At 44.5% G+C, this 25,335-nt stretch overlaps 2 protein-coding genes across 4 annotated transcripts in view; both read left to right on the top strand.

The window, feature by feature from the left end:
* cdh11 (cadherin 11, type 2, OB-cadherin (osteoblast)) overlaps positions 1-6,980 on the top strand; it is a 173,257-nt gene extending 166,277 nt beyond the window's left edge. The window contains exons 14-15 of one of the 3 annotated variants that reach the window (XM_056609395.1): positions 875-1,026; positions 3,764-6,980. In XM_056609395.1, the coding sequence (XP_056465370.1) occupies positions 875-1,026; positions 3,764-4,129 (518 nt within the window). In that variant the 3' untranslated portion in view covers positions 4,130-6,980. The remainder of the gene's footprint in view (positions 1-874; positions 1,027-3,763) is intronic. The other 2 variants (XM_056609396.1, XM_056609394.1) reach the window with 2 other exon arrangements.
* Positions 6,981-20,367: 13,387 nt separating this feature from the next.
* LOC130404148 (uncharacterized) lies at positions 20,368-25,062 on the top strand. Its single transcript, XM_056608770.1, has 3 exons — positions 20,368-24,250; positions 24,343-24,442; positions 24,821-25,062. Exons 1-3 carry the CDS (start codon positions 23,922-23,924, stop codon positions 25,037-25,039), a joined length of 648 nt encoding a protein of 215 aa, XP_056464745.1. The 5' UTR covers positions 20,368-23,921; the 3' UTR covers positions 25,040-25,062.
* Positions 25,063-25,335: the final 273 nt, after the last annotated feature.

Raw genomic sequence — 25,335 nt, 5'->3', positions numbered from 1 at the left:
TCATCCATTGTTGACAGTTTTAGTTTACTCTTCGGCTCCTGATTAACATCTTCAGCACCGGAGAAGTCTCGCTCGCAATCGCAAAACCCGCGACGACCCTGCGGTGTTCAGGCGTCCGACCCGACAAGCACCTGAGTCTGACACAGTACCTACATTATTTTCTGGTATTATATATTGTACTATATTATATAGATACCTTTATATTATATAATATTCTATTATTAAGATATAGAGCTCCAGGAGCCCGCAAATGGCAACAATCACTTCTCCTCCATGCTGCTGTTCACGCTGGACTGCAGGGAGTGAACGCTGATTGGCTGTTATGTAACGTGCCTCAGGGAGTGAACGCTGATTGGCATTGTGGGAGTTGTCGTCTTCAATCCACAAGCGCCAAAAAGTCACCGTCTGCCTTTTCTCGGTCAAGATGGCACAAAATATGAAATTTATGTTACTATTCGACTAAATATATTACCCACTTTCAATACAGATTCATGTCTCCACCGGTAAGGTATTCTCTCAAGTACAATTCACCCCCATAGAGGGGTAAGCCTAGGGGTCAGCTTAGGTCAGGAGGTAGAGTGGGTTGGCTGGTATTCGAAAGGTTGCTAGTTCAATGCCCAGCTCCTCCTAGCTGAGTGTCGAGATACTGAGCCAGAGACCTCAGCTTTGGATAGAAGCGTCTGCTAAATGCCCTAAATGTGAATGTACATGTAGAGGGATTTAACAGTGAAACTCATTAACGTGGCCTGGGTAATGTTCTCCTCGTTTTCCTGCTCATGGCCATCGAGTGACTTTATAATGTGCTGAACAAACTTCTGATCCCCTCTATGTGTCCGTCCGTCCGTCCGTCCTTCTGTCCTCTGTCTTTCGGCAGCAATAGTGGTGTTATTTGTTGCCCTGAGGCGGCAGAAGAAGGAGCCACTGATCCTCTTTGAGGAGGAGGACATAAGGGAGAACATCATCACCTACGACGACGAGGGCGGCGGCGAGGAAGACACGGAGGCCTTCGACATCGCAACGCTGCAGGTAGGGCTCACCCTCGCTTGGTTACCAGGTAGGGGCTCACCCTCGCCTGGTTACCAGGTAGGGGCTCACCCTCGCCTGGTTACCAGGTAGGGGCTAACCCTCGCCTCAAGCAGTCTGCTCTCTCTAGCTCCGCCCTGGTTAACCGTTACCTTGGTGACGCAGTCTTCTCTCTCTAGTTCCACCCTGGTTAACTGTTTCTGTGGGGACGCAGTCTGCTCCCCCTATCCACCCTGGTTAAAGGGAAACTTCACCCATTTCCATTAAGCTTTGTATTGTTAGAAACCCACTCATATTTTTGAATGGTTGTGCATCATTCCCTTATTTTCTGGAGAGACTGGAGAGATCCGTATCGATCTCCAACACTTCCTGTTTAAGATGACGCAATATGACGATTTTTGCGTAGAAGTAAATAGGAAGTGTAAGAGGGGAGGATTCTCGTAAGACTACAACCACTAGTCCCACCCCTCTATAGGGGGTGGGACCCACTGATGCTACAGACCTATTAGAGCAGTGCCAGTGGGTGGGACTTCACCAGAAGAAACTAACATCCCCAGCTAAAAACTAACATCCTGAAGCTAAGCTAACAGAGGCTGTTGATAAAACTGAAGTACAATGGCGGAGGGTACTGGATCTGACATAGAAGATGGCACCATGCATTTCGAAAGAAATACAAACGAGGACAGGGACGCAGGAAGTCATATGAAGTGGGGGGTGCTGTATGTAATCGGATGAGACAAAAAAAAAAAAAACCTGCGGCATTGCCTGAGTTCAAGTGTTGTAGTTGCGTCTGTTGTCCACTAGAGGGGGTGCGGCAGCACCCGGAGCACCCCACTTCCTGCGTCCCTGAACGAGGACTACCGTATTTTCCGCACTATAAGGCGCACCGGATTATAAGGCACACCTTTAATGAATGGCCTATTTTAGAACTGTTTCCATGTATATGGCGCATAGAATAGAAGATACTGCAGTCAAACGTTTGATTGGGGTTGCGTTATGCATTGACTAGATTGAGCTGTGCTAAAGGGAATGTCAACAATACAGTCAGATAAAGTCAAACTTTATTAAGCGTTCTGACAACTCCGTTCACTCCCATGGTAACGATGTTCAAACGTTAATGTGCATATTAACAATTTCTCCCAGCCTTGTTCAGTAGTAAACACATAAAAGAAACACAGTCTGATACCGCTAATTCAAACGTTAGTGCATAACTCAACATTTTTCAGTTACGTATAACACGTGAAGCTCACTTTTTCAGTTCATTCCCCGTCCACGAATCCCTCGAATTCTTCTTCTTCAGTGTCCGATTTGAACAGTTGGGCGAGTACGGCATCCAACATGCCCGGTTCCCTCTCGTCATTATCCGAGTCAGTGTTGCTGCTGTTGCCTGGCAGTTCAGTGATTATTCCTGCCTTCGTGAAAGCTTGGACCACAGTTGAGACTGATATATCAGCCCAGGCATCCACGATCCATTGGCAGATAGTGGCATAAGTCGCCCGGCGCTGTCTCCCCGTCTTGGTGAACGTGTGTTCGCCTTCTAAGGCCCCGTCCACACGAAGCCGATTTTTTGGTGAAACCGCATAAGTCTTGTCCGTTGGCCGACCGTCCAGACGGAGCCGGCGAATCCGGTGCCAGAAACCGCACATTTCTGAAACCACCCTCGGAGGTGGTTTCAAATCTATCCGGACCTATGCAGTTTCTTGTTAGGATTCGTGTGGACGTCTGAAACGCTTGATGGCATTAGCCCCCCACCAGCTGGCGGACGCCAGAGTTGCGTTGAATTTTTTATGGATTATTTTATTTGCATTCTTTTTGCAGCTTTAAATAAAGCCCCTTGATAAATGTAATTACTAACTGTACATTAAAAAGTATTTCTGCTCAATGTAAAAGGTTGAATCTCCTCGTGACTGAATGTTTGTATACAGCGCGCAGGCTTGATGCGCTCCACTTTTTTCTGTGGAGAACCAGTGCCTTGAATATTTACTACAGCGTTTCTACAGCTCGATGCGGGTTCGTAATGACTCCGTCTTTACGTTGATATCCCTGAACCGCATAAAACGAAATTGGATCGTTTTCGCCCGTTTCGGCTCCGTGTGGACGGGACCTGTGTTCGTGTGTTCGCCATATATAAGGCGCTCCGGATTATAAGGCGCACTGTCGTTTTTTGAGAAAATTAAAAGCTTTTAAGTGCGCCTTATAATGCGGAAAATATGGTAATTCACTGAGTTCCCCAACTAATACTCTTCACTAGAAATGTTGCGTGAAATGATTTTCAAGCAGTCTCGCGGTATCAGCTTGGTAGATGGAACAGCGAGGTGTCCGATAGGTGGAGATCTAGATCAGCGGGAGTGGCCAGCGAAGCTGTGCATCGTGGTGCATGTTGGGAGTTGTGGTCTTCAAGTCAAGACGGCACCAAATTAGAATTTTATTTTATTATTCGACTACATATAGGACCCTATTTCAGTACATATTCATGCCTCCACCGGTGAAATGCTCCTTCAATCATTACCGTGATGACGCAGTCTGCTCTCTCTAGCTCCACCCTGGTTAACAATTACCGTGGGGACGCAGTCTGCTCTCTATGCTCAAGGAGCTTCAGAGATCCAGTTACACGACGGCGCTCTTTTGAAGTTTCTCCCTTTACCATGTGTCTCAGGAGTTTATGGCATTTTAAATATAATCAATATAATAATAAAAATATATTAAAAAATATATAACACTTCCTCCCTTTTCTTCTCAGAACCCTGACGGGGCCAACAGTTTCCTGCCCAGGAAGGACATGAAGCCGGAGCTGCAGGGGGCCCTGAGGCCCGGGCCGGGCAGCACGAGGGGCCACAGTGTGGACGTGGACGACTTCATCAAGTCCCGCATCGCGGAGGCAGACAGCGACCCCACGGCACCGCCCTACGACTCCATCCAGATCTACGGCTACGAGGGCCGGGACTCAGTGGCCGGCTCGCTCAGCTCCCTGGAGTCCGTCACCACCGAATCAGACCTGGACTATGACTATCTGCAGAGCTGGGGGCCCCGCTTCAAGAGGCTGGCCGATCTATACGGGACCAAAGACTACCCCATGAACGATACGGACGACGGGGAAGACTCTTAACCACCGTCCGAATGAGCCCCCAGCCCTCCAGTACAAGGAGGATGTGATTAGGCCAACCAATGCTCTGTGGTCAGATTGAAGACAGAATCGCTGACCAACATTAATCCCGCCCAAGTCTCTTCTTTGTATAATGTATCAATAATTACGTATCAGAGCCCAATTTTCCCAGAATCCCTCACCTCTCTCTCTCTCTCTCTCTCTCTCTCTCTCTCTCTCTCTCTCTCTCTCTCTCTCTCTCTCTCTCTCTCCCCAAAGACATAAGCAATGTAGTTCTTGGGCAGTTTTGTTAGTTTTCGCAATCTGTCTCGTTGTACATCCAAACAGTTCTGCTGTGAAAGAAGACGCTGTGCTTACTGACTCAGTCTTCAACTCACTAGACACTCTGTATGCGCTCTGGGGACTAGACTGGAGCTAGTAGGTTGTATTATATCCCGAAAGTGTCACAAAGTGGTTGGATGTAATGATTACAGAGAGCCTAAGAAATGAAGAGAGACTTTATCCAGCTGGCTCCTCATTTGAAACTCTTTTGAAGCAGCAATCACAGGATGTTGATGAAGAAGGAAAATAAGTCCTTGGTGGGAAACCGGAGGTCAAAGAGAAAGGCTATTAAAACGGAATAGCATTTCTTCACTTTTGTTGCCATGTGTAGGTCAGCAGGTGACATGGTTTAGTTTGACAGTGAGTTAGACTCAGTCTATGTTGACAATAGCCTACTGTGAAGATGCTCACAGAAAAGGTATTATAGTCATGGTGGCCTTATACTAAAACGCAACAACTCCCAGGCTAAACAATACGGTAAAGAAGAGCAAGCTAGCTAAGCATTTCAGCATTTCTAGCTAACCTCTGTAGCATCTCCCACGGACTGAAATTAAGTCTGTGGAAAGGCTACTACTAATACATTTTATACTCTAACCTAAATGGAATTCAACTTGGACTCAAAAAGAAGAGAAAACTGTTCTGTTCTGAATACTCTCCCCATCACCATTCCAGAGAAGAGGAAAGATTTGTGGCTCCACCTTCCACTGCCCATTATGTCTGAACCCCCAATCAGTGGTCACATCCTCGCACGAATATCCACCAATGAATGATCCCTTCCTGGTTTCTAATTCTACCATTCGAGTAAAACCTGTGAGCTCTAAAAAGCCTTAAACTTAATACACTCTTGCAGCGCAGTGCATTCTCTCTTTTTCTCATTTTTTTATTTTTTAACTTGAAAAGTATATCAGAGAGTGAGCTCCATGTTGGGTATGTGCAGAGAATGTGCAGACATGTGATCTCTTGTGGATCTGACCTTATTCTGAGGGGCTGTAGTGCATGCCATTCTCCATCCCTTGGTGAATGTAGCCTGGAATAATACACATACCGTGCAGTTCATAAAACTGTGGCTGTTTCTCTGGCTGCATCTGTTGTATCAACATGTGCGCTGTTTCAAAGCTGAAATGTGATGTGTTCAAAGAAAAGAACACAATGTGTGTTGTTCCCTGCTCATTCACAGAGCATTTAGTCACAAATACTCACCTTTTAATGTTTTTATTTTTTATTATGATTGTTATAATTGTATTATTATTAAGATTCATTTTGTTTTTATTATTATTATAATTATTATGATGATTATTATTATGACAATGATGCCAATTTTGTTCTGTCTTTTGCTGCCGTTCCACAAGAACAGGTGGATATAGTGTCATCATTCTGGCTTCTTTTTAAGGCTAAACAAGTATGTCTCCATCAGAGTTTAGTTTGTCTGCAGATAATTGTCATTCCGCTATAAATGATAGGAATCCACATTGTTTTCTCTCCGCTTGGATAAACCTGAAGTCCAATCTGCTCCGCCCAGAAGGTACATGGCAGATCTGTCGGTCTTTAGCGTGAATCCAACTTCTATATAATTTCTTGCTTTATTATTTTACTTTTTATGTTTATTTCTAGGCATTTTTTTGTTATTCCTCCCTGGCTGAGAGTAAAACAAGCGAAAAATGTGTTTGTCGCAGTGAGAGAGCGCCTCATTTTGATCCTCTGTCGAGTTTTATGGTACCAATTTGTAAAATTTTAAAAGTTCTTATTTTAGTATACATGCAGAATATTCCAGTATTACAACAAAGAACATGTTAAGATACGATTTAAAGATAATGTTACAGTGTCACACTTATATTTTCTGAACATTGTACTGTTGCTTTACTATGTGCTTCAATCTCCGAAGCGAAAAAAAAACAACTTTGAAATAAATGCTCTTTTTATAAAATGAGATTTAGAATGGTGTGGTAATTTTGATCACTGTGTTTCATTTGATAAGGGGGGCGGATGTGTATAAGTGTGTATGACATCAACATAGATTTGATCTTAATTTAAATGTAATATAACTTTCTATTTGTTTCATTCTGAATATACACTGCTTTGCTTTTGAGAGGATTGAATGATTGAATTATACACACATTCATGCACATTATCTGCACACAGTGACACATCAGTGGTATTCACGCACACAGCCCTTACACTGACGTTGAAGCTGAGCACATGCATCTTTGATCTGCGTATTTATAGTACTTATTCAGCCCCATCACGCAGAAAGGTCACAATGGTACCCAGATAGACACACACACATTTTAATTCTTCTATATGATTCAAACATTTCAGAGATGAGAAAGGTCTTTGTTGAAGCGAACAAAAAACATCTCCTTCGCCACACTGCCAGACTGCCTATCACTGCTGATACGGAGCAGAACTTTGCTTATTGTTTAGATTTTCTGCTGAAGAGCCCTGCCAGCCTTAACACACTATAAACATTGTTGTGCACATGCCCCAAGCTGCCAAAAATAAACACTATTAGCTTGCATTGGTAGCCTAGGTCCCTTAGTATTTCCAAAATGAGCTGGTATTTAACGATTTTATCGTTGAAGGCAATTTCCATGTACAGATCAAACACACAGCTTATCTCAAGTAAGAGCACTTCCCTTCTGTCTCTGTTTAAAAAAACAACATCAGGTGCATTTGGGATGCTACAAAACACATCAATATAGCTGTTAAACCATTCCGGCATGATACGTGAATGTTTGTGCATGGTCACATTTTCTAGAAATACTTCTTTAACATTGCTGGAAATCAGATCGACAAGTCGGTCATGGCGTGCAATATACAGTCCTTTGTACATAGTACAGCCATTCACAATATGAGCAACGGATTAAAGTTGATGGCCAGAGTGCATTATACAGTGTGGATGGTGGTGTGCAGGGTACCATAATGCCAGATTGTATTAGGTAGGTAGCACCTGCAGTCTAGCTTTGGCTGTGAAACAGCGGATGTCCTCCCTAACAGCAGCATTTCTGTACATGGAGTGGGAAGCAGAGTGCTCGGCAAAGTCTAGGCATGCTAGCTTTCCCTGCATTTTAAGTCCAGTCCAGTGTTGTTTGGTCTCTGTTTGTTTTATGTTAAGAAGGAATCTCCTTGCTGTTGTGTTCTGTAGTATGTGTTGTGCCTCTTTGTGGTATACAGTAGCCTCTGCAGTTACAGATGGGTCGATGTCTACTGCAACAGATGCCTGTGGTGCTGTGTATGCGTTGTGTTGTGTCCATTCCAGTTTGACTGTCATTCTGTTGCACAGATCATTTAGGTCCGTCCAGTCCGACCGAACTCCAAAGCCTGCAGCTTGTGTGTCCGCTGCTTTCCTCCCAAAGCCTAGGAAACTGTCCTGGCCTGCTTTGGCCAGAGAGACCTTCCTCTTCCTGAGTTCCAGCAGGACGGAAGCTCTGTCAAGCTCTCTGACAGTGGCATCATCATGGTTGAGCATGCTGATGAGGTGTGTCAGCCTGGTAGCAGTGTATACCCATTCCACGTTTGGGACACCTAGCCCCCCTCTTTATGTGAGAGGAAGAAGAGATCCTGGGTAGAATGTGAGTTTAGCCATAGCTGAACCACCATAGCCATTTTCTGACAGCCTGGACTGTTTTATTGTTCATGTCCCATAAGACATATTGCAGGAGGTGGACGTTTGCAAAGAGGTGTTGTACCTTTGCCAGGGCCACCTCTCTGATAGCGTCCAGTTTCATGACTACAGGGAGTGGGGAGGAATCAATTAGATCGATTCTGTTCTTATAGGCATAACATAGCTCCTGTGCCTGCTCCCCCCACTCAACCGCAATGTTGATGTTATGGCCAAGATAGGTGTATGACTCGTGGCGACCCTGATAGGCTGTTCCATTATTGTGAAGGAGTGTGGTTTGTCCGATTTGGCTTTATACCAGCGGTTGCCACCGCTGCGTCGCTCATAAAGACCTGCACACTTGGTGTGCTTCACCTCCAGCTTTGACCAGTGACGCACACAGACACACACACACACACAAAAACACGCACACACATATTGTTTGACTCTCTGAGGGGAGTGGGTGAAAAGGGTGTAGGCAAAGAAAAGGAATATCGACAGGAGACAGTGGAAGGAGACAAGGAGACAGTGGAAGGAGACAGTGGAAGGAGACAGTAGAAGGAGACAAGGAGACAGGAAACAATGGAAGGAGACAGTGGATTGAAACAGTGGAAAGAGTCAGGAAACAGTGGAAGGCGACAGTGGAAGGAGTTCACAAATTCTACATGCCAAATTCAGCTGCAAAATCTATATGAAATTCAGCGGTAACATTGGGGGACCCAAGGAAGAGCAATTGATCCTAGATGCTAGATCGCGGTCAAGCAAGGAGAGCGAGCGGGTGTTACACCGAATTTGCGACACACTGAAAAGTGTGACCCAAGGGGCGCTGTTGCTCATTTTCTGCAACATGTACGAGTTCGAAGCGTAGACAGGCATGGGCTGTTTCCCAATGTGAAGGAAGTATGCTCAACGGCCGCCCTTTTAGGGACGCTACGTCATAGAACGCCGACAAGCACTGTTCCAATTTTGAGAACCCTCCGAAATTCACGTCCGAGTGTTCTCTCCTTTTCGTTTTTTTTGTTTTTGAGAATTTCGAGATTTTTCAAAGATGCATCGCTGGATTTTCAACGAGCCAAAATACCCACAATCCTTTGCCTTCACACGCTGCACGGGTATTTAAATAATAAATCTTATTATTGATTTTTTTGGAGACCAAACGTTTTTGCAGCGCAATGATAAGCGATATATCTTGCACGGATTGATTTGTTTTAATATTTACGCATCTGGTGTCTACAAACTATTGTCACTGATTTCAATTTCAACAAGTAAAATATAAAAATATTTACCACAGGAGCAGTATCAAAAAGCGGAAGCGCTTCCACACTACCAAGTCTTTCCAAACTCTGAACGCTACCAACGCTAGGCAACACTCTAGCCGGCACTCTAGCCTCATCTCCACAGGACGCGACTCGCGAGGAAGTGTTCTAGCAAGGCTGCAGCCTTCACATTGGGATCAGCCATGAAGTCGTTCACGTACAGAAACATGCACACAAGCTTAAAACGTAATGTTTCTATCGTCATCGATTACGCGGAATGGGTGCATTCATTTTGTGACACCGGGCGCACGTTCAGCGGCTGAAGCAAATGGGTTGATATGCCTCTCCGGTGGCAGAATGAGCGTGCAGAGCCGTCAGTATTGTGCCCCGATTGGCATGATACAGATATGAGGATGACAAATTAAAATCAGGTTGCTGTCATGAATTTAATCATTGAATTCTGCATCTGAAATTTTGCAAATTTTTCTTTTTCATGTTGAATATTTGCTTAAAAAAATTTGAACATTGAAAAAATAAAGGTACATTTAAAAAGGTAAATTCAATGGTAACAAATCCAGATACATTATTTCAATGCATAAATATTCAATGCTTAAAATTCAAAGGCTTTTTATTTTCAAAATTCAATGAGACAGATTTACTTCCATAGAAGGAGACAGGAGACGGTGGAAGGAGACAGTGGAAGGAGAGCTCAGCCGCTCAGACAATATAACTTCTTCACTGTGTAAGGTGTGTGTGTGTGTGTGTGTGTGTGTGTGTGTGTGTGTGTGTGTGTGTGTGTGTGTGTGTGTGTGTGCTAGCAATGTTTGTGTGCGTGAGTTTTGTGTCATGTGCGTGCCTGTGCATGTGTGGGTGGATGTCCACATGTTCCTATGTTCCGTGATGTCCAACTGATATCAGATCACTAGAACAGAACCCCTCTGTTATGGAGCGCAGTAGACATGGGCAGGTCTGGTGAACAAGAACCATGCATGCAAGAACCATGTGACGAGGTAGGAGCAGCTCAGACCTGCACACGTCTTCACATGGAAGAGAGGCAAACACCAGGGCCCAGTTTCCCGATAACGAAAGGATTTTTCGCTCGTACGATCAATCTCACGATGGATCCTCCTCTTAACATGAACGCGCATTCGCTGCACTCACGACGTTCGTAGGATTGTACCTGTTCACTGACATGGTGCTGAAACGGGCTATGACGCAGGGGTAGACACAGGAATGTCGCAGGAAAATGGGGTTAAAGGGGTTAAAATATCTCCCCATCAAGGCCAACCGCAGAGTAGCCTACGAAAAGAATAGAGTGAAATAATATGAACCCTAAAGATATTAAAACACAATTGATTAGGCCTAGGCCGACATATACTGTATATCAGACCTAATCCTGAACGCACTGTGCATACATTTATTCACGGCATTTCCCCCCCCTGAATTAATTCCATGTTACAAAAATCCAAAATAGCTTGTGTGACAACTACATTTATCTTAATGTGCTAATTTCTGAAACATACTTTGCGCAGCAAGAGAGCAGACTTTATCTGATTCCGCATAAGGTTTCTTCTATCTATCTTGTAAAAAATCTTGGCATTCAGTCTGTGGAAACAAAGGAAGAATTTCATTGCACAACTGAGAACGTCTCATTTGTGCATATGACAATAAACACTTTGAATTGAATTGAATTGAATTGATTGGCTCTCTAGTATAGAATATTTGTAGACATTAAAAATGCAACGTTCCATTCATTGATTATCATTTAAACACGGCTATTGCTGACCCGATTAGGAGAGCTTGGTCTAGATCCTGCCCAGATTGTTGGGCAGGAAGAAGTAGGCTATAGGCAGGGTTCGAGTTATGATTCCATCTCTGTGGGGGTCTCTTAAAGTTGTTGACGTTGGGGGGAGACCGTACCAGCTTTGCGCTGAATTTTGACGGGGGGGGGGATATAGGACGTAAATATGGGCTATCATGACACGGCTCTTCTCAATGCCGTGGAATGCTCCGTTCACTTGCATGGGCCCTTCACAACAACTTCAGCTTCTTCGGTTGCTAAGCGAAGTCAACGTCTTTGGCTAACTATTATTAACTAACAACACTACGTATGGTAACAAATAAATTGTAAAAAGACACCTTGTGAAGTTATTTTTTCGTTCGATAATGAGCGGCAAATAGCCGCTCATTATCGAAAATAAGCCCCTTCAGGTCGAAGCCCCTCCGTTTCGCGTCAGTGTCCGGTTCGCCCTGTCCGGGCTTATTTTCCCGATTATGACCAGCGTTCTATTATCCCACTTAACGTCAATGTTACTCTGAATGTGGAAGGGAAAATAGCTTTAGGCCTAATTGTAATTACAATATTATGCTGCTGTATTTTCAGAGCCCCCCCACAGATAATTGAGTTTGCTGCTTTCATGGGAGCCAGACCTCTCTCTGGCTCCCACCTAACTCGAACCCTGGCTATAGGTCTTTTTACACTGCCGAGCCGGTTCGGTCGCAGCTTGGCACGCCCGGCGATTTCACCTTCTTATCTCAAGTTTCCTGTGTAACATCAAGGGGGCCAAATCCCCCGTTCGTCACGGCGCGGGGATTCTTGGTTCACTGGGGAAGGCGGGGCTGTGCACGGAGTCTCTAACCTCTTAAGAATAATTTGTATTATTGCATACTCCCGAATGTTTTCATTTTTTTATGAATGAAGACACCCGCATGCAATAATGAGTTCACTCTGAGTGTAGACTACAAACACGATTAACTATGGTCAGGGATGTTCGTTACTGTCTACACAAGGTCCAATAAATAGTGAACTACATCACAGCCTCACCGAAGCACCTAAAGTGCTTAATGCAAACAATCGCAACAAAAAACGCCTGCAGAAATTCTCCGACCCCCGCTGGTTTCAGCATGAGGTCTTGTAGCCTATGTCTTCTGTCATTGATCAATATGAGGACATTTTAACCACGATGGTTGAATTAAAATCAGAGGGAGACAGCAAGTGCAGCTCGAAAGCGACCTCCCACACAAGAGCAATGGAATCATTTGATTATATTATATGCCTTGTGACGTGGCGTTTGATCGGTACATTTCGGCTGCGCATGTATTTTTTGAATTTTTAATTGCTGCAAGAAATTATGTTGTTGTTGATCTTATCTTTTCTGTTTAAATCTAACAGTAGTTTTTGAGTAATATATCGGCGGTAACCACTGTTTTTGGTTGCGAAATGGCTCAAGCTGGGCATTCCGTGGTATTGGATGTGTTTTAATAAAACGCATCCAATACTAGGAATGTCCGCTGGTGACGCCACTGAGACTATAAGGCTAACGATGCTTTAAGCGTCCTACGAGTACCCTGGATTCCGCGTTAGCTACAAGCGTTTTCACGACGTTCGTTATTACCAACGATGCTTTCGGGAAACGGTGTGAAAACCGTACGATGCTTGTGCAACGCACTTCACGATCCACTTATGATAACGATGCTTTCGGGAAACTGGGCCCAGAGGTGGTGTCACGTTAAAATTGTACCGAGGGCGAAAATTGTACCGACCTACGTCATCGTTTGTTTACATCCTGACAACCTGCCCGGCAACAGACGACGCGATGCAGAAAACATGTTTCCAAACGACGAAATAACATAATACAGATAGCGGATCGCTATCTGTATTATGATAGATAGCGATAACACTTGTTTTTACTTTATATTTGTATTGTATTTAATTGTTTAATCGAAACAGTAAAAAAAATTGCCCGCGAAACGGGCGATCGCGTCAAATGACAATGTTTTGCCCGCGAAACGGGCGATCGCGTCAAATGACGTAGGAGGGTTCTTGAAACATAATACAGATAACGGATCGCTAGAAAACACTTGTTTTTACTTTATATTTGTATTGTATTGAATTGTTTAATCGAATTTAGCTAGTAAACTGAGTGTTTTAAGCAGGTTTCATAGTCTAGAATGTTCAAGAACCTTCCTACGTGATTTGACGCGTCATTTGACGCGATCGCCCGTTTCGCGGGCAATTTTCTTTATTGTTTCGATTAAACAATTAAATACAATACAAATATAAAGTAAAAACAAGTGTTATCGCTATCTATCATAATTCAGATAGCGATCCGCTATCTGTATTATGTTATTTCGTCGTTTGGAAACATGTTTTCTGCATCGCGTCGTCTGTTGCAGGGCAGGTTGTCAGGTTGTCAGGATGTAAACAAACGATGACGTAGGCCGGTACAATTTTCGCCCCCGGTACAATTTTAACGTGACAGTGGCCGTTGACAACGTGGCCCAGCTATACCTTGTATTACGGTAAATCCAGCTCAGATGTTATTAATCATTAAATTATAGGTATATATATGACTAATTTTATTCCTTTCTGCAGTGCTTTATATTTCTCATTCCGTGTCTCGCCAATACTTGATCTGAAATCGGTTAAACTTCCCCTTTGTACCTTATTAATTGCCGCTGTTCATTCTTCACTCTTTTTCTTTCCTTACCATCACATCTCTTCTCCCCTCTTTTCATCTCTTCTGCCTCATATTCCCTCTCCTCCTAGATCTCAAATCCTCAATTAAATCATGCGCTTACACAGATAAACACAAACAAACACACACAAACACACACACACACACACACACACACACACACACACACACACACACACACACACACACACACACACACACACACACAATGTCTGCTGGGATAATGAATGTTCACTGTGTCAGTGTTTGCCGGGCTGCTGGCTGAAGGAGGCTGATTAGGTTTTAATCATGAAGTGGCACTTAAGTAAACAGGGAAATATTCCTCCTGTTGGCCCAGAGGACTGAGGATGCATGCAGAATATTCAGTGGGAGATAGGGGATGTCCTTGGGCACACCACAAACCGATGGCTAGTAAACGATCAGCAGCCGAGCAGGCATGCAGGCAGTGGGTGGATATGCTCCGTTATCTGTGATGGTGTCGTGGGTTGGACGCAAGTAAGATGGGTTTGGTGTTACCTGCTTCCACCTGTACAGTTATACAGAAAAGAAAACTGTCTGTAATGTCATTAACCAGTGTTTAAGTTAAAAAACAGTTTGTAGGGCAGTAAAGCAGTTTGTAAGACGGTTCACCATTCTTTAGAGTTGTTAAAAATTACATAAGGTAGTCAACAAATCAGTAAACTAGTCCGTAATTTACACTAGTCCGTTATGTAGCAAACCAGTCTGAAAAGTAGGAAACCAGCATTCTCGCTTGTAACCAGTCCGTAAAGTAATATGTCTCATAAAGATTATGGTTAGAAAAGTTTTAAAAGTGTTTCTCTATGGTTTGAACGTGTGGTGAGGACAGACCCCCGGTACAACATTTAACCATGCTTCCTCTGCTGCCCTCGCTAGGAGAAGCCGGTCAGCCGGGGGTCACAACGTCACGTGAATGAAGGGTTCTTTGTTGCTTTGCTGATGAGTCGACTATCTTCATTATTGAATGGAGTGGCCACAGTAGATGGTAAAGTGCATACATAAAAACACCAGGTTCCCATCTGACCTGCTTCACCTCCTCTGGACTCCTCCCTCCCTCCGTACATTCCTCCGCCACGAGCAAGGGACTTTCACACACGCGCTATGTTAACGTGCTATGTAAACGGGCTATGTTAATGTGCTATGTTAATGACCTATGTTAACGTGCTATGTTAACGCTGGGTGCAGGACATGTGATTGACAGGCAATATGGATTCCCCAAACCAATCAGGGAAAAAATGTCCTGGTGTGTTGGAAGTATGGTAGAAATTAACAGAGGCTTAAAAGTACATTGAGTCCAAATGGTGTGTCGCGTGAATGTCGCCTTCGTGATAGCTGCAGTATGCATACAGGCTCCCAGTTCCTTGACTGTTACAGCTTCCGCCACTGAAGGCGTGATATAAAACCCAACCTTTATCTGTCACCAGGTTGTCAGTCTGGGGTACAGGTGTCTTCTATATCTGCTGTGATGAAGGCAGGCATAATCATCATCATTGTTCCTGGTTTAGCTCCGAGCCGTGTTCTCTGCAGCGGTACACACTGTCCTTTGTCTTCTCCCTTCTGTTGGGTGTGAAACTGACGTACAATGAACTTGTCCATTTGACACTTCCCTGTCGCCTGTTCCCTGCCGGAGTTCCCTGAGCCCGACGTATTTCTTCAGGGATAACTGGCCATATATCATAGATGGTGGCAGTGTTTTGCTTTTAATATTTAATCAAAGCTGTGGCACAGTTGTGCTCTTTGCTGCCGATACCGTGTTTAGCATTCAAGATGGATGATTATGAATTGTATGTTTCTTTCATCCACTTTTGAATACACTTCCAGATCCCATCACAAAATTTTCCTTTACGTCCTTAGGACATATAAATGGTCACTTTTTATGCAGTTATTAGGATACATTCTAAGTCATAATATATATGTATATATAGTTATAAACAATACACCAAAAACAGTAGCACAGTTCAAATAGACAATTCATACACAATTAAGCCTTTTCCAATTTACAACACTAGCTACATTTCACTTGGACTGTGCTATCCTCTGATGATGGTGTACCTAAAGCCTGGGGACAGCAGGCCAAGGATCAGGTCTCAGGCCACGTTTATACGTAGCAGGGTATTTATAGAAACAAATATTTCCCCCCCTCCGTTTTTAAAAATAACATTGTGCACACAACATCGTTTTCAAAAAAGTGGTTGTTTACATCAAAACGCATAAATACGCCGTCGAGCGCCATTATAACTTCGCCAAACCTATGGGCGGTGGTGTAGGGAGAAGGATAAAGCCATGCAAGCCAATCAGAATCCTCAGAATCAACAAGAACGAATAACACGAGCGTCTTCCTGTATCAAACAAACTGTAAACACAGGGCGCTCATATGACGTTAAGCATTTCCAGGCGCATAATGTGACGCTTCAGAACCTAAAACCCAGTTTCTCCCCGTTGACACGACAACACATAACCGGCGTTTTCAGAAATCTCCACTTTGGCCGGAGTTTTTAGTAATGATCGTTTTCTGTGACAAAAACTGCGTTTTCGTGTAAATGAGAGGCCAAACCGCGTGGAAATATCTGCGTTTTCCCTTTGTGTAAACGGGGCCTCAGGTTCCGGTGTAGACGGGCCACAGATACCCAGGCCAAGACTTCCTCTACCTTGTGCTGATCGTTATTTTTACTTTTTGTAGGTGTTTCAGGTACGGGTGACATTTGAGCTAATCTCTTTAAAAAGATATCAAAGCTAATAATTAGCTAAATAGTTGTCAGATGATAGCCGATGGGTTCCAAGACTGTTGCTCTCTACAAGGGCTGTTCACCTGCATGCTAGAAAAGCACGCTCAACCGTGATTGGTCAATACGACTACAAACGGACTACAAACGGAAACCATAACTTTTTCAGATTCCAAACTCTTGGTCCATTGCCTACAAATTCTGCATTTATATGCAGATATCTGTTGACAGACATTACACTTTGAACAAACAGGTACTTACATTTACATCTATTCAAAGCAATTAGAATTAGAATTAAACAGTAAAATTATCGTTTACTGCTGTGGCATTCAACATGGCATCATTCATGCCTCACAGACGAAAGCTTACAATCCTGTGTTGAGATGAAGGTGGCATCAAAGCCCTGATGTGGAGACGCTGTGCGCTGAGGTTCTGGAGCAAAAATCACAGTAACCAAGGAAATAAATAGTTCATTGGCTATTATTTTGCAAATATATACATTGTTCAGTGCAATAGTCAGGTTATTTTATAAGCAGATGGCCAAGAAACAAGGACAGTAAAATAACTTTTAAAGAACCTCTTTTCACAACAAGTTGCCAGCAAGGTCTTTTATTTTACCATTTAATGCACTTTATTTCCTGTTTTATGCATGTCGTTTTCATGTGCCAATTAGTGTCATATTTCTGTTTTATTTCGTGCATACGTTAATACTGTATCATTTGCTGATGGGCCGTTTTGTTATGTTTATTTGTGATAGAGGAGTAAAGAGTAGGGTTGGGTATCGTTTGGGTTTTATCCGATACCGGTGCCTACTCTGTACTTTTCAAACGGTTCCGGTGCTAAAACGGTTCTCAAACCGGTACTTAAAAAAACGAAACGGCACACACTTGCATTAAGCAGAAAGTCAGCGGACACTGAGTTGAATGGCATTGGTGTTTGCTAGCCTACTTGATATGCAAGATCTACGGTTGGCATTCAATTACTCGACTTACCCGAAGAGGCTGCTGTGAGTGCTGTGACTGATACATATCTTTTTAAAATTACAAATAATTTTAATTCCTCACTGAAAGCAGGCAGGCACGCATCATGGCGCAACATTACTGCCAAAGTCATATTAATTAATATAACTCATGTGCGCAAGGCAGCCACAGGAGACGCCAACATTGTTTTCAACCGCTCGGTACCGCGCTGTATTAATTCCCAAGTTTTGAAAAGACAAAGTATTTGAAGCGAATAACGACTCTGTTTTTGATTTGTTTATTTGGTTTTTGAACAGCAAGTTTTGGATGCATGCATCGGCTTTGAGTTTGTTTGTTTGTTACTTTAAAATTACATTCGCTCGCAACACACACACACACACACGCACACGTTCATTCACGTTCACCCACTACAACCTGCCGATCTTCAATCAAAACAACATCAAGTAAGCGATGCCACAGCGCGTTGACAAGTCCGTCCCGTGTCTCGAGGCGCCCATAGGCTTTATGGTTTTTATGTTTGAAAGCCGTGACACACTCTTTTACCAGTTGGCCTGAAATACCACGCCTCGCAGTCATGGACCTATAAAGAAAGTCGTAGTCGTACCATGCTTGTTTACCGCAACATTGAGAAGGGTCCCGTCTGAAACTGAGTCGCGCTGCGTTCCGAACGTTGTGTAATCAAATACACCGGTATGGCGGTAGGCTATATAAAAAAATCATATCCTAACGAAAATACACACCGTTATTCATTGAGAACCGGTATCGCGCCCAGCACTAACGCAAGTTGACGCCGCAACACAGTGGGGGCGGGGCAGGGGGCGTTAAAAAACGTCAGGCACCGTTTTGAGGAACCGAAATGTGCGTTCTTATTAGGGGTGAAACGGATTAGTGTGTCCACGGTTCGGTTCAGATAACCGTTTTGGGCCTCGGTTTCGGATACGGTTCGGATTAGGATCATGTCCGTGGTAGTAAAAAGGCGGACTTTTTTTTGACGGAGGGTTTGGGGGAGAAACACAAAAATGAATGAGACCCACAGGCTATTTGCAATGTGTTAATTGACTGCAATCAGACAACTTGCAAGGCTTTTTTGTGCAATAAATGTTTCCCTAAATGCATTTGAAAACATGGTGCACTGAGTGTAACATGTAAGGGATAACGGCCGACGAGGCTTAGAACTCTGGCGACGAGCGCAGCATGAAGCCAGAGTTGCCTCTACCGGTCCATTATTTCCATCGAACCGGTCGACCTCGAAGGCCGTTATCCCGCTATCACCCGTTTGTATTTATCTCCCGTATATTTAGAATATAATTGTATCAATTACTTTCTTTAAATTTAGGAATCGTGCGCTTGAACTTCAGAAAACAACCTATTACAGCTACCTCATTGGCTCGGGCAGCACTGGAGAGAATGCATTCCGCTGGGTCCTAAACACCCTTTTGTATCGGACGTAGGCTACAGTAGGCAAAATACGCTACATAAGGCAATGCCTTCATGAAACCGAAATCCGCGGATCACCAGAATGCTCCGAACTGTGGTAAACGAACCGAACAGATTCGGATACAATTCGAATCCGCTGCAGGCCTAGTTCTTATTCGATCTCGTTACAACCGTTTACGTCGGAACCGGTTCCCTACTGGAGCCGAGTTTCGGTGCTCAACCCTAGTAAAGAGTGCCATTAAAGAATGCCCGTTTTGAAAGAGGCCAACCTGTGTCTGTGTGTTGTGACGAGAACTACAGTGATAACTCGGACTGCTCCTCACGGGTAGGAGATACGTCAAGTCAGCAGTGCGCACCGACACATCGAGGACCCAGCAATCAGATAAGGAAAGCCCATGACGCACTGTCGGCATAGCGACTGCATGCAGCGGTGATTAGGCCGTTAGAAGGGCAACTTTTCAAACCTAGGCAATAAGTCCTTCCTCCACTTCCTTCAAGTTTAAATGGTGTGAATAGTGGTGAAATTGTTACAACAAAGAACTTCGATCTATTAACCCTGTATTATATTGTGCTTAGCCTACATGTTTTAAGGATGCATATTTGTTGGTGTTAATTGTTGTTACACGTGACGATGTTTAAAGGGTACTTTCTGTCATGATCCGTTCCTGAGTTTAACATTCACCCTGCAATTCCCTAATCAACCCAACAACCCTCACCTGTGTTCCCTCTATATTTACCCTCTGCCCCCAACCAGTCTCTGCCAGATCGTCTCTAGTCTTGACTGAGCTTTCCCGCATTCTCTATCTCTGTGTATGTCATATCTGCCTGCCTGTTGCCGTTCTCTCGCTTGTCTGACCTCCCGCCTGATGCCTAGTCCCTGTCGATCCTGTCTGCTTACCGCTTACCGAATCCTCGCCCGCCCGACCATCCGCCTGTCGCCGAGATCCTGCCTGCCTACCTGTTACCGACCACTCGCCTGTCCGACCTCCCAGCTGTCGTCGGACCTCTGCCTGCCTGCCAGTTTTCGAACCATCGCCTGTCTGATCTCCTGTCGACCTTCGGTCCCCAACCGGACGGTCGATTCGTCTGCCCCCGGCTCCCCGCCTATCTGTCTGCCTTCCCATTACCGACCCCTTGCCTACTTAATTGAAGTAAACTTGAACTTTCGCAACCCCTGTCTTGAGTCGTGATTCTGGGTTCACTTCCGGTCCGTCTCCGGAGCGTGACATTACGATCTGGCCAGACATGAACCCAGCCGACTCCGATCCTCTCCAAAGGGAACTACAGACTCACGCCAGCACCATCCAGTCCCATAGCCAACAACTGAACTCCATGGCAGAGGGACTACAAACGCTGGCGGAAAGTCACAAGAGCAACATGGAATCGATCCGGGAGCATTAACAGAGAATAACCATTGCCTCTCCTCCTCCTAGTTCCCCAACTCATCCCTCACCGGTTTCCGAAGCCCGTGTTCCTTCTCCTGAACGCTGTTCTGGTACACCTGGTTCCTGCCGTCCCTTTCTGGTACAATGCTCTCTCGCATTCGAGCTCCAACCTTCAGCCTTCCCCACCGAGCGCTCTTGTGTGGCGTACATCATTTCTCTGCTCACCGAGAGGGCTAGAGAGAGGAAATCACCCATCTGCGCTATGGTAGATTATTTTTCTACGGGATTCCGCAAGATTTTCGATCACGCAACCCCCGGTAGAGAGGCAGCTCGGGAATTGCTCCGGTTGACACAGAGTGAAGGACCGTTGCGGACTTTGCTATTGAGTTCCGCACCATCGCTGCCGAGAGCTGTTGGAACGGCCCTTCTCTCCTTGACGCGTTCTATCATGGACTCTATGACCGCATTAAAGATGAGTTGGCAGCCCGGGATCCTCCTACCGACCTGGACTGTTTAGTTGCTCTTGCCATCCGTACTGACGGCCGTCTTGGAGAACGGTGGAGAGAGAGAGGTTGGCCCGTTGTTTCTCCAGGCCGTTTCCACTCCCCTCTTGAGTTACTACCGTCCCCACGTTCTGTTGACCAACATGTCTCTAGCGGTTCTTCTGAACCCATGCAACTAGGCAGGGCACGACTCTCCATGGAGGAGAAACGGCACCGCCAATGGGTGAATCTCTGCATGTACTGTGGTCGGAATGGCCATTATGTATCCTCTTGTCCGTTAAAAGACAAGGCTCACCAGTAAACCTGAGGGCGCTGGTGAGCTGAGGTTTGAATTTTGATCAGCCCTCTCGACCCCTACTCCAGGTCCGTCTCCACTGCCACGGGCAGGTTCACACCATCTGTGCCCTCATAGATTCCGGCGCCAATCTGGAATCTCTGGAAAAGCCCATCCACGCAACGGCACTAGATGGTCATCTCCTGGGTCGGGTTACCCATCGATCTGTTCCCCTTTCGATTACCTTGTCAGGTAACCATACTGAGATACTCACCTTCCACCTCATCGCTCGCCACAACTACCTCTCATTTTAGGGTTCCCTTGGTTAAAAAGACATAACCCGGGGTCACGTGACGATGTCTGGCTAGAAGACGTGTTTCCACTGAGCTCCCGCTCCCACTCGTCTTTAAATATATTTTATTTCAAGTTATCGCTCCAATTTCGGCTAATCACATTAACTCTGTAGTGTAAGAAATAGCGGCAAGCAGAAAAAGTACAATTTTGGCAACAAGTGATGTCGAAACAGACGAAAATCAACACACGAGGAATGGCTACTACTGCAACTACTAGCCAAAAAACGGATTCGCCATTACTTTCCCGCTCCGGAGGAGCAGGTGAAGAGGAGCCCTCCCCGACGGTGAACACCGCAGCTCTGATTCACGAGGTAACTCAAAACTTTGGCGACATGATGGAAGAAAAACTTTCCAAATTCAAGGAGACTTTGGAAAAAATATCCACTACGTTGGAAAGCCAATCAAAGCGCATCACCGAGGCCGAGCAGAGAGTGTCGGATGTGGAGGATACAGTGACCGGTCTACAGGGGAGGCTCGCTGAAGCAGAGAAGATGATATGGAGAACCGCAGCAGGCGGGATAACATTCGTGTTCTCAATCTGAAAGAGAGCACCGAGGGAAAAAAAACCATTCACTTCTTTGAAGATTGGCTGCCTACCGTGCTTGGCTTGGAAGCGACTCCCGGCGTTAAAAGCCGCATCAAAATTGACCGTGCGCACCGGAGCTCAAGTTTGAATCACAAAGAGATGCAGAAAACGTTCTCAACACGCTGGAGTAAAGCCGGACAGGAGACGCCTGAAGTATGACTTTTATCATGCTTGATCTGGGAGACTATATGGACCAGTGGCGGCCGGTCAATAGGGGGCGCTAGGGCGCCGCCCCCATCAAAATTTCAGGAAAAAAGTATAGACACAGTAAACATAAATTACATAATAAAAAGTAATTACCACGTCTGTTCAGTGTTCACTCATACAATGGGTTTTACTTTTAAATTTTTATGCCTTTCCATTCAATATTGGGTTTATTCTGGGTTGTATCATGCATTTCAATAGTGAGGGGCGCCGGCCAAATAAGTGTGTATGTGGCCTCTTAAACTTTTGGCTTCCATGTGACTTCATGCTGGTCTCTAATTGGTCACTTCAAGATTCTCCTCCGGGCGCAGCTCTCTGCGCCCCTGGCCAATCAGCGTGCTTGGGCTCATTTTTCATCCAGTCTGATTGATTCATGATACCTGTCAGTCAAAGTCTCTCCCCTGGCAACGGAGCCATGCCTGTCACTCAAAGAGCGACAGACACGCCCACGCGCACACGGAGCAGACAGAAAAAAACAACAACGAGAAGACAGGAGGAGACATGGCGACCGCAAACGAAAATTCGGTTGTTTCGTTACGCAGTAATCCTTTCTCGAGGCGTTCGGTGGAGGAAAAAAAAAGAATAAAGGAGCTTGGACCGGAGCAGCCTGATATACAAATCCAGCAGCAGGCAAGTGACAGGGGAAGGAGTTACACTAGAGGCTTCTCCCGTTTGTGTTACACCAAACACAGTTGGCTAGCTGGATGTGGAGTTAGCAATGCTCTCTATTGCTTTCCATGCTTGCTTTTTCAAAGTGTTGGCAGTGGCACTGAAGCTCTGGACAACAGCTGGGGTCAGAGACCTGAAACATCTCTCTGAAAAATGCAAAGGGCATGAAAGTAGCCGTAGCCACCTTGACAACAGCATGAAGCTACAGTTTTTTGGCCGAGTTAGCATTGCTGAACAATTAGATGAGGGCTACAGAGTTGGCATTAGAAGGCACAATGAAGAGGTAACAAAAAATCGTCACATACTGTCCAGGATAATAGACTGTGTGAAATGTTGTGGGGCCTTTGAATTGGCTTTACGTGGCCATGATGAGAGTGAGAGCTCTGTCAACCCCGGGATATTTCGTGGGCTGGTGGATTTTGTTGCCTCTCTGGATGGAGCTTTGAAAGAGCACCTTGAGACTGCCACTGTTTTTAAGGGTACTTCAAAAACTGTCCAAAATGAGCTCCTGGATTGTATGTTGTCTGTTGCAAGGGAGCAAATAATTAAAGAAGCTCAAAAGAGTGTTTTTGTATCAATCCAGGCAGATAAGACAACAGATATTTCAACACAGACCCAACTTGTGCTTGTACTACGCTACATTGATGACAAACACAGTGTGCAGGAAAGATTTTTTGAGTTCATTCCTCTGCAGTCATCTACTTCTGAGTCCATTGCTACTGCATTAAAAGAGCGTCTTGCTGCCATCATTCCTGAGGATCAGAAAAGCAAGCTAATCTGCCAGGCATCTGATGGAGCCAGTGTGATGAGGGGTGCCACTGCAGGTGTTCAGAGGAAAATCAAAGATGAGTACCCAAATGCCCACTATATCCACTGCTATGCACACCAACTCAGCCTGATCATGCAACAGGCCACCTCTCATTTCCAAGGTGAGAATTTTTTTTTCTGACCTGGGTGGATTTGCCAGCTTTGTTTCCAGATCACCCAAGCGTACAGCTGTTCTTGATAAAATGGTGGCCCATAGACTGCCAACATCCAGCAATGTCAGATGGAACTTTCACAGCCGAGCCATCAACACTGTGTTTGAGCACAGACAGGATCTCATTCAGTGTTTTGAGAACATACGCGACTCAGGTGACTTTGACCCCAAAACCATGAGAGAGGCAGGAGGCATGGCCATGCTGCTGGAACATCAGGATTTTAAGTTCTTTCTGGAACTTTTTCACCACATCATGCCACATGTGGACCTCCTCTATGCCAAGCTCCAGAAGAAGAACATAGATGCAGTCCACATCAAAGGGAGCATCCAGCAGTTTGAACAGGACATACAAAACATCAGGTAATAAGTATTCCTATCAGTAATATGATCATCACATTTTTCAATATTATCTCTTTTCCCCTTTTTGATTATTATTATGACTTCTCACACAGAAATTCTCGCCATTCCATGGGTGAGCAAAGCAGTGGTTCTCTGACAGCAAAGAGGCGTCGGGTACTCAGTTCAGAGGATCGTCAAAATGTTGCAGAAGAGGTGAGTTTTTGTTGTAGAAATCTGTCATAGTCCATGTTTCATTTGAGGTTGTAATGTTTGTTAGAGGAGAAATGTGTTTTGAAATACAATTTAAAATATGTCATTGTCATGTTGCAGAGATGTAGCCTCATGTTGCAGAGATGTAGCCTATCACCTAATCACAATTAAACTATTTGTTTAAAGTAGTACTATCACCAATACATAAGTAATAGCAATACAAAAAGCTGAAATATGCAATAAATAGGTCCAGGGGAGCCATAACTATATGTACACAAAATATAGCCAACAGTGTACTGTCTGAGGAGCAAATGCAAAAAAAAAAAATTGTTAAAGAGACATCTATTTTTTCTCTATATATTTGTATTCTTCTCTCTGTAGATCTGCAACACCATTCTGGGACACACCAGGGAGGGCTTCACCGACCATCTTGTCTGTGCAACCTTGCTGCAGGGGGACAGGTTTGAGGACCATCAGGGGGCATTTCCTGAAGAGACACTACAAAGCACGCTGAAGGCCTACAAAATGCTGAATGGAAGCAAACTGAAGACAGAGCTCAGTGTCATCTACAGCAGGGGTTTTCAAAGTGTGAGAGAGTGAGCCCCCCCTCAGAGAAAAAAATTCAGCTGAGCCCCCCCCCCCCCCAATTTTTTTTTTCTAAAGACCTGTGTTTTGAAAGCTATCTTAATTATTTTACATACATCACTGATCATAATTTTAAAACATTTTAAACATATTTTTGAAACATTTGAAACATATTTTTTAAACATATTTTTTAAACATTTTAAACATATTTCTGAAACATTACAACATCTTTGTGCGTTTTTAAACACATTTCTTAACAACTTTATCTAAGCATATTTTAGCTTAACCTTTTTTAAATACATTTGAACATC

This window comes from Gadus chalcogrammus, chromosome 15 (assembly GCF_026213295.1).
Source record: "Gadus chalcogrammus isolate NIFS_2021 chromosome 15, NIFS_Gcha_1.0, whole genome shotgun sequence".
Lineage (NCBI taxonomy): Eukaryota > Metazoa > Chordata > Actinopteri > Gadiformes > Gadidae > Gadus > Gadus chalcogrammus.
This window is presented reverse-complemented; position numbering and strand designations above follow the sequence as displayed.

What these genes read in the sequence shown, in the direction of transcription:
- LOC130404148 (XM_056608770.1), top strand. Translation starts at nt 23,922, where the DNA reads ATGGTGGCCCATAGACTGCCAACATCCAGCAATGTCAGATGGAACTTT. An exon ending in CAGGACATACAAAACATCAG is followed by an intron (nt 24,251 to 24,342) that starts GTAATAAGTATT and finishes CTTCTCACACAG; the next exon opens with AAATTCTCGCCATTCCATGG. An exon ending in GTCAAAATGTTGCAGAAGAG is followed by an intron (nt 24,443 to 24,820) that starts GTGAGTTTTTGT and finishes TTCTCTCTGTAG; the next exon opens with ATCTGCAACACCATTCTGGG.